The sequence below is a fragment of the Triturus cristatus genome, chromosome 7 (assembly GCF_964204655.1).
Source record: "Triturus cristatus chromosome 7, aTriCri1.1, whole genome shotgun sequence".
Taxonomy (NCBI): domain Eukaryota; kingdom Metazoa; phylum Chordata; class Amphibia; order Caudata; family Salamandridae; genus Triturus; species Triturus cristatus.
This window is the reverse complement of record NC_140590.1, coordinates 582,894,238-582,907,661: the sequence shown is the minus strand read 5'-3', so window position 1 is coordinate 582,907,661 and position 13,424 is coordinate 582,894,238. Positions and strand designations below refer to the sequence as shown.

Below are 13,424 nucleotides of genomic sequence, written 5' to 3'. Positions count from 1 at the left end.
GAGGATTGCCTGGTTAGTTGCCCTAGCCAGGTGATGGGTAAAAACATTCCTGAGGGATCCCCTTCACAGGTAGTTAGGGACCTCCCCCAGAGGGATTCTGTTGGGCACAGGCAAACATGGGACCTTAGGACCCCAAACCTGACCTGTCCCTCCAGTAAGCCCACAAAAGGGACCCAGCCTCCAGCTTTAGGTAGCCAGAGGCTGACCCTGAGAGCACAGTGCAACTCAGTTAGAGAAAGAAAGGCATCCAGGGTGGAGGATGATTGGAGGAAGCTGAGGCCTCACTTTGAGGACACTCACTTCAGTACTCCATCTCAACACCAGCCTTTTACTTTGCAAAGACACACCAAAGGTAGAGATTCCCTATGGTGGAGACCCTATGATATCTTTAGGATGAGGGATTGCTTAGTGGACCATGAGACAGGGGGTAACCATGCCAGTGCTGGTTCTTCCTTATATCGCCACTCAGGCAATAGAGGCTTACCTTGTCAAGGCCAGCCTTATCTCCTTTCGTTTGGGGGGGGGGGGGTTGTGTAGGAAGGTGGATATCTGACTATGGTTACCCCCAACTTTTTGCCTAGTGTCTAGCTGGTTTTTCGACTTAGTTGGCCTGAGATCCTGCCATTCAGGGTCTCAGGCTGTCTGCTCTCTCTGTAAAATGGACTCCATGTACCCTAGGTACATAACCAATTGGTAAGGATCACCTTATTGGACCCTGTACAGTGTACCCTAGGTACCCAGGGCATAGGTGTACCCTAGGCCTCCCAGGGGCTGCAGCATGTATTATGCCACCCCTGGTCTGGCCTTCCAATCAGACACAACTGGCTGATCACTCAGCTGGGGCAAGGTCGTGTAATCACCCCTTGCTTAGGTGTAGTATTCCTATACCTACCTTATATATAGACACATGTGTACCTATCAGTCACTCCTATGGCAGGCCTTAACAATCCTGGAGGCAGAGTGCTTGGTAACATGTGAGATGGTGCTCTAGCATGAGCTGAGCCTGTCTGCAGCTTTCGGAACCATGTCCTTATAGCTGTTCTATGATATAGCCTACCATATACTCTTAAAGTGCCTTATAATCTTAAACGGTTATGGTAACTATGGTTTGGCTTTATCAAAACATGTCGTGTAAGGTGTCTAACACTTTGGAATAATACCCCCATACCATTTCTGGTGATGAGGATATTATTCCCCCCTTCTAGAGGGAAAGACATGTTAAAATCATACTTCAACTGTTAGCCTCTGACCAAAGCCTCAGCATCACAAAATGGATGCTGCTGCCACGACACAAGTCTGACCTCCTGCAGCTGGGAGTGATCCCAGCCAGGGAGGCCTGGACAATAGGTTTCCTGCTTGGGGAGGTGCTAGCACCTCCCCAGACAGCCTTTAGTGTATTGGGGCAGGGTGGGCTGAAAGGAATGAGACATGCCCGGGGCACACAAGGTGTTCCTTGCATAGTCCAGTTCAAACCGGCGCTGGGGCACTCCAGCCCCAGCTCTGTCGCGAAACTGGACAAAGGGAAGTGGGTGTAACCACCCCCTCCCAGGTCCCACCCATAAGGCGTGACCTAGCAGGTATCCCAGCCCCCCAGATTAGTATAAGAGTGGGAGTTGGGCCTCAAGACTCTAGATTTTCCTGAACCTGCAAAACTGAACAGAAACTCTGGACCTTCGACATTCGACGAAAGAAGAAGACTGAAGAATCTCCCTTGTAGCCAAGGAGTGGCTACCCTGTGCAAACAGGCACCATCAAGAGACTACCCTTTGCTTTGTGAAACGTTCGACGAGGAACCGACTGCAGAGCCCGACCAAAGCCTTGATTTCCAGACTTCTCCGACCCTCATCCACATCTGCAGCAGAGCTGAGATCCGTGGAGGCGACGAGCGACGTGGGACCGGCTACCTGGGAAAAGTGGCTAGTAACTTACAGCGCAGCTTCTGAAGTACCCTCGAAGTTGTGCACCGGGGATTGAGAAGCCCCAACCCCAAGCACCATCTGCACCGAAGACCAGCCCCCCACACTCCACGAGTCCTGCGTGGGGCCCTTCAGCATTTTCCTGCTTGCCGCGTCTGTCCGGTTGCTTGCCCGCTGGCTAGTGGCCTTTGTGACGACGCTCCCTGAAATCTTCTGCGCTGGTTTGGCTCCTCCAGACTGGCTCCCGCTTCTCTGCAAAGAAGAAGCACCCCAGACCTTCCTGGTCTGCACCAGAAGCAAGTCCTTTGTTCTTCGTGGGTTCCGCTTGCCAAGGCTTGGTGAGTCCTAGTCCAACTTCGACGCCGCCGACAGCAAAGAGCCTTCGTGGGACAGCTCGCCTCCTGGTCCTGGTCGCCCTCGACGCTTCCTGGTCCTCCTGGCTGCAGCGACAAGCTTCACCTTCACCTGCAACTCTTCACGACATCGCCTGGTTCCTTCCTGGTTCCACGTGGTCACTGGCTAGTGACCTTGACTCTGTCCCCTCTGCTTGCAGGTTTCTTCTCTTCTTGATCCCAGCCTTGGGATCCACCGGACACTCCCCCCTGACTGCCTGTCAGCATCTTTCTTCAGGCATCCATAGGAGTCGACGACGAAAACGACGCATCTTCACCCCTATGCACCCGCAGCCTGTGGGCTAGGTAACTTGGGTACTCCGGTGCTCATCAGGATAGTGACTATCCTAGTGTCTAGTTTTCAAGTCTCAACTTCCTAGCTACTCCGGAAGTGTCCTAAATCTATCTATTTCTAAACTGTAACATTGCTATTGACTTTTACGCATTACGCGTGAGTGTTTCCACTCTGCACACGAATCCCGTGGGCCTCCCACTTCCTAACTAACGCTAGTGTAGTGTAGCCCCAGCGATTCCCTAGGCCTAGGCCTATTCTATTTCCGTGACAGTGGTTCTTATACCACTTATTTAGTATATGGTTTGCGTGGCCCCTAGGGCCTAACTGTATTACTTACCTGTGTGACTTACTGTATGCATTAATAAGACTGTGTTGTACTTACCTCTAAACTCATAAAGAGTGCTGAGGGTTTGCTTAGAATAAATACACTTTATTTTATATATATATCTGTTGTGGTGCCCTTTCATTTTGTATTCAAGGGATTATATATGGTATCACAGCTGGCTTCACATGCCATTCAGAGTTTAGCCTAAGACTGCTCTTGTCCATGCTACCACTAGGATAGCTGGTCTATAAGGTTGACTTTACAACCAATCACCATAAGGGTATTTGGACTGATATAAGGTGTACACTATAACTAGTGACATCATACATCAGGCCAACTTCTCACAGGGTAGTTATGAAGGGGAGGGAGTAGCCCCTTCGTACTATCTGCAAAACCCACCTGTCCGAGTTGATGTCGTGCCAGTGGTGGGGGTGATGGAGTATCCTGTCACCCTGCTTGTGACCCCGAAGGACCGGACTAGGAAGGTTTTGCGGTGGAGGAGTGCAGGAAAGTGGCTCTGTATATACTGTTCCCAAATAGGTACAGTGTGTACAGAGTCCACAGCCCCCAGAGGTTTGGCAGAGGCTACAGTTAGATATAACCTTACTCTTTAAAGTGGTAGCTTCGTGGAGCAGTAAGGCAGTATCAGAGGACAGTGTGAAGCATTTGTTGTACACACTCAAGTCAGCAAATGGTCTCACACACTCAAGAACTGAACTCTAGGCCAATGGTTTGTATATACAAATATATGGTTGTTTTATTTTTAGAACCAACAATAGGTATCAAAAGATACTTTCTCAGAATGAGATGCTTTAGTTAAATACTTTGCAATAGGCAATTGACTTTTGAATGCAATAGTTACAGTTTGCTGCAATAGGCAACACAATTTCAAACATGATAATACATTGAGCACAATGGGAATTTTAAGTTATATGCAATTGATTAATTTCAGGATTACTTTTCTAACTCCAGGACTGGATCCCAGATTCAGTCCTGGGACAGTTCTTGGAAACAAATGAGTAAATACGTTTTAGTTACTGTTGTGATTTTCTCAGCAATATTTTGCTATTTTAAAAGTTGACACTTCGAAACTTTTTCTAATCAAATTACCAATGTTATCCTATGGGAGGAAATTCACTTAGCAGGTATGTGGGGTTATGGTTACTTTTTCTAGGTCAGTGTTGGATCCTGGATCCAGCACTAGTGTACCACCTGTAAGCAGTTGAGAAACAGCGTTTAGGTTATACAGGCGATTTTTAACGAATATTTATAAGTATGCAAAATCGACAGAAGAAATTTCACAGAAAAACAGTCAATGGTTTCCTATGGAAGAAAATTCAAGTTACGAGTAAAATATGTTCTCGTTACTTTTGTAATCCAGTGCTGGGCTCCTAGGCTCAGTACTGAGACATCTATCTAAAACAGGTAAGTAATTACGTTTTCACAGTTGGTACAATTTTTAAAGAATATTTGTAGTTTGCAAAAAGCAACAGAAGAAATTTCACAGAAAAACAGACAATGGTTTCCTATGGAAGAAAATTGAGTTAGTGGTAAGTACGGTTGTAAGTACTTTTCAGGGTCAGTGCTGGGCACGAAGATCCACCACTGGGATCTCTCCTAATAGCAGGTGAGTATTTCCGTTTTCGTTACTCGGTTGATTTTAGGTGAATATTTTAAAGTTTAGAAACTCCACACTTAGAAGAATTTCAAGTGAAACCAGTCAATGTTACCCTATGGAAGAAAAGTGAGTTATCGGCTTTTGGGTAAGTACTCGACTGGCAGAGTTAAGGTTCTGGGCATAGACTCAGGGGCCTCCCAGGGTCAGGTAAGTACAGTTGTTACACCCTCAGCGGCACAGGGGCAGCCGGGTGCAGAGTGAGTTAGGCCCAATGTTATCCTATGGAAGGCAGGGGGCCCTTGGTTGGTGGCTGCTGACTAGCAGTCCACGCAGCTGTGGGAGCTGGGCTCCTGGTCACTTGCTCAGGGCAAATGGGAAAGTTGGTAGGAGTAGAAGTTGCACTGCCAGGGCCACTCGGGCGGCTGGGTGCAGGGTGCTTTTGAGCCGTTGGGCGCTCAATGGATTGTAATGGAAAAGCTCATGGACGAACAAAGACTGCAAGCTCGGGGACGGAGATGCTTCAGGTGTGACCACCACTTCGAGAGGTAAGTTGGGTAGTTGGAGGATAGGTAGGTAACCAGGAGTTGGACACAGGGGGCCACAGGGCGCCGGGGTGCCTTTTGATGTTGGGAAATCTTACCCTTTGTTGATCGCGGTTGGGGGGTCCCTGGTTCTGAGGCTACAGGCATCGTCAGGAGCGTCAAGGTGGGTCCTTGGGTGTCGGATTCAGGGTCACAGTCGCCGGGGAGATGTCCTCGGGGTCTTTGTCCACTCCAGCACAGGCCAGGCTTGGCGGGCGCAGAGTGTGCAGGGTTTGCGGTTCCTGGCTGGTGCCAGGGGTCAGTTACTTGCTTTGAGCAGTGTCACTGCTCGTGGGAGTCCCAGATGCTCAGAGTCACAAGGTAGCAAGGTCCTCCGGGGTTTGTGAGGGTGCTAGCCACAGGAGGTGTCGGGATTTAGCAGGAGCAGGTTCGAGGGTCGCTGGCCGGTAGGGCTGGGGCCAAAGCAGTTAGTGTCTTCCTCTTGTTAGCAGCTGCACGGCAGGTCTTCTTTCTTCTTGATCTTCTTTGCCGTTTCGGAATCTGGAATCTAAGGAAGGAAGGTTCAGGGTGCACCTAAATACTAAATTTAGGGGCGTTACAGGTAGGTAAAGGACAGGGACCACCGGGTCCCTGCCCTGGGGTGGCTACACCCCCTATTCTGCCATTCTCCTGTGGGAGGGGGGCAGTGGCCTAGTCCTGATTGGGCAGGGCTCCCCATCTTCAAGATGGCAAAAGCCCAGGGATGTGCTTCACCTCGCATTCCCTACCTGAGGAGTGGGGTTGGCAGAGGCTGGCACACCCCCTGTCCTTCCTTGGGGTATCCGGCCAGTCTTCCCGCCAGAGAGGGGGTTTAGAACCGGTAGGGGCCAGTTGCTGGGTACAGGAAGTGGCCTGGAGAAGCTCACAAAGGCGACATGCCTTTGAAGCTTCCTCTGCCCATCCTGGGGTTAGGAGACCTAGCACCTCGCTCAGGATGTGCATTGTTGCAGGCCCAGGAGAGCGGATGGCTCTCTACCCAGGGGTCCAGCAACACGTCTGCTGTGTGGCAGCCTAGGCAGCCCCTCAGGCCAGACGTGGATTGTAGGTTAGGTTCAGGGGGCATCTCTAAGATGCCCTCTGTCGTGCATTGTACATTAAATCCTGCACTGGCATCAGTGCGGGTATAATGTGCTGAGAAGTTTGATACCAAACTTCTCAGTCTTCAGTGAAGCCATCAAGGTGCTGTGGAGTTTGTGTTGACGATCTCCCAGCACCATATACTCTTAAATGGCAGCACTGCACTTACAGTGCCCAGGAATGGACCTGGGTACTGTAGGGGCACAGGGCTCATGCTCCTGTACCCACACCAATGTCATAGGGCACCCAGCTAGAGGGGTGGCTGATGTATGCCAGGGCAGGGTATGTTGTGGGCATGGCACACAGGGATGTGTGCCATGTCGACTCTCTGTTTTGTTCTATACCCAGACACTCAGCCTGCAAGGGAAGTGTGTTTGTGTCAGGGTACAGGGCCTCTAAGGGTGGCACAATAAGTGTTGCAGCCCTTAGGGGCCTTCCCTGGTCACAAGGCCCTGTGTACCTAGTGTACCATTTACCAGGGGCTGACATGTGGCCAGGGTTTGCCAATTGGGGGTTTTGGGATTGGACAGGGGGCTAAGTTCAAGGGCCACCAGTCATGTGACCAGTGTTCATGAGCCTTTCCGAAAAGCACAATCTCAAACTTGCCTCCGTTTAGTTGAAGGTGATTTGTGCTCATCCACCTATCAACTTGGGACATGCATTCTTTGAATCGCAACTTTGTCTCTACCGGATCTGGGCCAAGGGTGATCAAGATCAGAGTATCATCGGCGTACAATACAACATTGAAGCCGTAGGATCTGATCACCTTGGCTAGCGGTGTCACGTAAAGATTAAAAAGAGTCGGGCTCAGAATAGAGCCCTCTGGCATTCCCATCGTGACTGGTCTGCTACGGGAAAATATGTTGCCCACCTGTACCGTTGTAACTCTGTCTGTTAGATAACTCTTGAGACATTTTAAGGCATTCCCCCTGACACCAATCTCCCAGAGCCGTTGTTCAAGAATGCTATGGGAGATGGTGTCAAAAACAGCTCCCATGTAGTCGCTGACTGAATAGCAGAAGCCTGACTTTCTTGTAATCTGACAGAGTCCTTCCAAGCTGGAATTATGCCTAGGCGGCTGGAATAAAAGTGTCCAGGTAGGTCATGAAGAAACCAATGATGGAGAGTATGCTGTAGAATTGGGTCAGACGTTCTTTTTTCCTTTGCCCGACTGCAAGCCAACAATCACAACCAGGAGTTACCCCAGTTTCTATTTATAGTGGTATTTGATGCACTGATTTGCGGAAGAATAGTTCGTAGATCAATTATTTGATGTATTTCAAAAATGCATTTTCCTGGACACGAAAGTCAGAAAGGACACATTAACTCTGCTTCTTCACTGGCTTTTGCCATTAAAATATCATTACAAACCTACCCCTTTCAGATGCTTATGCTTTAAGGGGTGAGAAAAAGGGTCTGATATCAAGAAACATGTAATAACAGCCACTCACAGACAAATACATTCCAGGGTGAGTGCCAAATGTTTAAGTAATAAATGTGACCAGCAAACATGGTCTCATAATTCAGCAAAATTAGAACATTCCTCCCTGACTGAAATACTAAGTCCTGTAGCCTGAATATAGAGGGTAAAAAGCTGGAAAGGGTTAGTTCCTTCCTGTACTTAGGCCTGGATTTTGATGAAGGCTGTACATGGCATATCTGCATAAATAATAGAATAATAAGATTCACACGCGCAGTTGGCACTACTTATTCACTTGCTATGTCCATATGTAAAAAGCCAATTGCCCCAATTTTAGAGATTTACAAGCGCAAATGTATTCCGATTTTAACATATGGTATGGGGATCTGGGGTTGCAGGAACGTTCTTGCTATGCAGCTGGAGGAGAATAGATTTTGCCGTAGAGTTTTAGGAGTGCTCCCTTCCTCGCCGCATTTTCCCCTCCATTTGGAGTTAGGTCCAGAGTATGTCCAAGATACCATAAATTCTGCACCTCTAGCTACCTGGTGTTCTATCTGGACAAATAAAGAGGCTGATTTTAATCGGGCAATTAAAAGAGACTGTTTAAGCTGTACTCGTGTTCTTTGTATGACCTGGCCCCAATACATTAAAACCAGCCTTACGGAACTTGGTTACTCCTCTCTGTTTGAGCACCCAGATCTAATTGGCAAAGGGGATCGACAGAGGGTTTTGGTGAGCTTTCGAAAACAAAGAATAGTCTAGGGAACTGTACGAAGTAGCCAAACTGTCAGGGATAATTGCCTTATACAAATACCTCTCTATACTGCCCAGTTCTTACTATATGTAAATAATGTGCACGAAATGAATTTGTTGACTAGATTCAGGATGGGGCCTTTCGGTGGTTGGAATGCTTTCCCTTGGGTCAGTATTCTTCGGAATCTATTACTATCTGCCCTTGTGATGAACATTCGAGTCAAACCATTTTACATTTTGTATTTTATTGTCAATTTTATCTTCCATTTACCAGGAAATTTTTAATACCTCTTTTCCGCAGACACAAATTTTCCAAGTGCAAAGCGGATTTGCATTTTCTGCAGCAACTCAATGAACATTATGTTTGCTTTGCTGTTGGGAGCTTTTTGAAGTTTATTTTAGCAAAGAGAAGAAGCATGCTGTTTTAATTCCAATGTACTTTGACTTTATTATTCATGTATTATTGGTTATTTATTTGCTGCTATTGATAGCTGCTGTTGTTTTTTGCACTATTAGATAATATCTGCTGCTACTTATGAACCCAATCGCTTTGCATTGTCACTTTAGTTCCGAGAAAAATTACAGTATTTACATGCTGTTGTACTCTTTTTAAATGGAAAATGAGTTTTGTATTTGTTTAGATGTGTATGATTTTATATGATGTTTTTAATATGGTGCATCTTTTATGACCTGTGTTCGAAAGGACGAATAAAGAAAGAATTGATTGACTGACATAGTAAGACCATTCGTTTAGGGTAGCATCAACAACAGATAAAATTAAATAAAATCTACAATAATGAGGCTAGTCTACACTGCAGATATATAGCAGATCAGGGACTTTTTTACATGCAGGGTGGAAATGTTCCAAAGTTTTGACGAAAGATCAACGTTCAAAAATCTGAAATAATGTAGATGAGGCTACAAAAGCTTGTAGCTGTGTTACTGCTGCAGAGTTATAAGAGGTAAACTAACCGATTTTAATCTAGGAAAGCTCATTACCTTACTACTTATAGTTATAAACAAGCCATTGTGCAATTTTTGCTTTTGAAACTAGTCCCCTGATGGAGAGAAAGAGCAGCATACTAAGGTGTCCTGTTAAGGCTTCATACATTAAGATTTTTCTGTTCACACGATATACAAAGAAGCCATGTTCGAGAAATCTCTCAAGAAATTATCATAAACTTCTAGGCTATAATGGGGAAAGACATTTGCATATCAACTTCCTTACTCCCAAATGTGAACAATGGAGCAAGGGGTCATTACTTATCTGTGGCTTGGAATCCTTGGGCAATATTGGCTAGGTAAATGGGGAGGTTAAATGGAAAATGCTGTTGACCTTTCAATATTGTTTTCCTGGATGTGTGACAAAGATTTGAAACAGACTCAACACTCGCATAAAACTGCCATCTGCTTCTCCATCAGTTCACAATCAGAGTTCAGCTGTGATTTCTAGATATATTAACTCACACTAGGAGAATATGGAGTGGTTCTCGCAAAGAAGGGTGCTTGGTGCTGTAAGAATATACATCATTATAGATGTGTCCTAGCTTTAGCAGCCCAAAAAACGAGGCACTGCATATTCAAAAGCAAAAATGAACAGATGCTATGCTCCCTATAGAAAAGAGCATTATCCGATCATTCACTCACAAAAAATACCTCATTGCTGGAATAAAAGTACACTTATATGAAAAAGGTTGATTGGAGGTTTCCAACAACAAACTTCATGGATTTGGCATTGCCCAAATATTACTTGTACAATGGTGTCTTTCAGGTCACTCTACACAGTGGTTACAGAACTCTAGAAATACACCAATAGAATTGGCATGGCCATGCGTGCCAATTGCCTATAGGTCACCTGACTTATCAGACAGCCAACTGTTGAAGGCAAATGGCTATCTCACAAGGAAAGTTCTATTTGTCTTTAGTGACAGTTATTTAAACAATTGCAACAGACAAACCCATTTAGAAAGCCTTATTATTGTGCCAGTAATAAAGTTCTGATGTTCTTATTTTAAAAATTGTAATAGTTTTAGTACCTTGTTTGATCTTCTGATAATTCATCTTCTGTATTCTGAACTCCAAGAGGATCCATAAAAACATGTTCTGTATAGACACCAGTCTGCATATTATCAGCAAGGTCTTCGACTGGGCCTGCATTGCCTTCTGTTGCCTCTGTTGCTTCTTCAGCTGTTGCAACATTGTCGTCTTCACCACTACTTAAAGTGACACCATCTGTAAATAACAAGTAAACGTTAAAAGGGAATTCCCCTCAGTTGCTAAAAACACATGCATGCACAACATCACAATAAACTACTTTGCGAAAATAAAGTTACTTCTTTAACTACAAATTTAAATCCTGAAGGTAAAGCACCAACTAAGCCTTCACTAAGTGCAAGTAAGTTACTTACCTTCGGTAACGCTTTTTCTGGTAGAGATTTTTTAAGTGCACATTCCTCCCCTGGTGAATAAGCAATTACCTTGTACGTCAACAGGTGGAGTTGTGCAGATCCAAGTCAGGTCCCTTCTGCCCCGGAAATGCCCTCGAGGCCACTATATATTCACCACCTCTGCACACTGAAGTGATTCTTTTTCTGATCTCCATCGGTGCCGACGGACGTGGAACCATTGAAATCAGTTTATGGCAGCATGCAAACTTTAGGTTGGAACTTAATAATGGGCTGTATGAGTCTGTCCTACAGAAAAGGGAGTAGAATGGGTCAGCGAGGAATCTGTGGTTTTAGTCTCCACCAGAAAAGGCAAGTAACTTGCACTTCTGCGACTTCTAACCGGAGTATCACTGAAAATGTGACCCATGGCTGCCTTCAGATTCTGTGCCGCCGGCTATCTGTTTGGGGTGGGACTAAAGCAGAACTAGTGTCTGGATTGGTTCTTCAGAAGGGGAATGACTCTGCATTCTAGAAGTGAAAGGGGTGTAATACGACTCAGAGTGGTGGGTGTGGTGGGATGGAGAGGATCCATGCTTGCATTTCTTATGCTTCATGCAGGACTTTCCGGACTTGCCTAAAACTGGTGAACTCAAAGATGACGGTCATGGGAGTGGCCTCAGGTACAGAAGCACGTTCGCGCCCTTGATGACCAGTACCGTCATATGCGTTCGACTACGACCCTGAACGCTTTTTTCAACCTTCAGCATTCAGCGACTGCTAGTTTGGCTTTCTGGTAGCTAATGACTTTTGTAATCATTTCTGTGCAGCACAGACACATCACCAAGTCGTTTTTGGATCCAACGTACCATAGACAGATGTCATGGGTGTCCGTCACCGACACCTGCCAGTGACTATCATGACACAGCTTAAACCCTGTCGTTTTAGGGATTGAGAGTGTCTGTACACTGAAGAACTCTGATGGAAAAAATTCTCTGTCAGGAGTGACAGGACTCGAGAACTCTGGATCGGTGTTGGCAGGAGTGGAAAGAAAGGAACTAATGTTAGTGAGCGGAGGTGGTGCATATAGTGACCCTGACTTCATATCGGGCTTAGGATTGAGCCTAAGCAGAACCACAAATTCAAAGGTTTCCAGATCCAGTTAGCACCTGGGAAAATTCACAAGGTGAAGGATCAGCGGTTAGAAGTCTCTATTAGAAAGAATCACGTATAGCTAATACCACATTCAGTTAAAATATGTTGTAAATGAGTTTCAAACCAGAAAGGTAGGGGAGCGAGCTACAACTGGTTAAGTAGGAGGTAGCTGTTTCATTGTGAATCAGTGACCTTTTGCAAGCCCAAAAGAAGTGCCTATGCAAAAGCTGTAGTCCAACTGCACCTGGCAAAAGAGCAGGAGGATGGTGGAAAAACAAGTACCAGTAGACTTTTGTCCGTGGAGCAGTAACAAGAGACAGAATGCAAAGAAAACCCTAAGACTGCAAGCATACATTTTCATATGCCTTCTATCCCGACAACTTCATTGCTGTATGGAATCTGCTCACAGAAAAGTAGGCATCAGACCCTGACAGGAGCCAAGCAACAACAAGCCTTAGCATAGTTAATAGGTCTCGCCTTTGGGATCTTATAAGTGTTTAGTTATCCAGCACAATATCCTTGGTGCAACAACATCAACTGTTGCATGGCTAAACACTTATAAGGTCCCAAAGGCGAGACCTATTGGCTATGCCAATGCTTGTTAAGTCTGGGGGTTGACAGCGCGGTTTTAAACAACACTATTGCTAAAATAGATAGGGGTTGGCTTGGGTCTGCCCCATTCAACTTTTGTCTCTTTTTGACCAGTCTCTTTCAGCCATTTGCGTGAGACTTTTATCAATCACGTCTTGACTCCGCCCATTGGAGTATTCATCTCTCACCTAAAGCTATTGTCAGATTGGTTGTATCCTTCCACCTCTACTCCACTGCTTGCATTGAACTGCACGAGGAGCTGTTTTACAACTATATCCCCTCTCTGTCCTTTTTTTTGTGTGCAGTAGGCTGTTTTGATTTTTTAGTCAGGACTCCGATTGCAAGCCAGGCTTATTGGCTTTACCAACTTTTGTTGATCTTCTAGAATTTGGTAGTCTACTCTTCCGTCCCCAAAACTAACAAACTAGGTGAATGGTGGAATATAAACCTGGCTACCAGTTGACCCTGCACCATTTTCTTGTGTAGTGTGACTTGGTCCAAAAGCTATAGCTGAAGTAGTGGCAACATAAGTCATTGCCTACCTGCTGATGTGCCAATGCAGACTAAGTCTGTCCTATGGGCTCCTCTTGAAAGGGGTGAAATGTGTATTAGGACTTTGTAATATCCTGGTAATTCTGCACTCCTGTTCCAATTGCAAGACCCCCTCATGGGTATCGACACACTGAACACATTGAGAGGGACATATCTGTAGAGACGCAGGAAGAAAGGCAATGGCTTAATGCTCTTTTTAAGATCTGTTTGAAAAAGATAATGTGTAAGAAAAGATGAGGGTCTACTTTTCCAAACAGTCCCCAGTCTCTAGTGATGAGTGGGGAGTCTGGCCACATTTATAGAAAGGAGCAGAATGCTTGGCAAATCAGATCTTAATCTTTTTCGAAAACTGCATCAAGTGCATG

The 13,424-nt window shown here is 45.7% G+C and overlaps 1 protein-coding gene across 3 annotated transcripts in view; it reads right to left on the bottom strand.

Moving 5' to 3' along the window:
- The window catches only part of SPAG9 (sperm associated antigen 9), a 1,633,747-nt gene that overhangs the window by 490,544 nt on the left and 1,129,779 nt on the right, over nt 1-13,424 (bottom strand). For all 3 annotated transcript variants that reach the window (XM_085617154.1, XM_085617155.1, XM_085617156.1), the window contains one exon: nt 10,414-10,609. In XM_085617154.1, the coding sequence (XP_085473280.1) occupies nt 10,414-10,609 (196 nt within the window). The remainder of the gene's footprint in view (nt 1-10,413; nt 10,610-13,424) is intronic.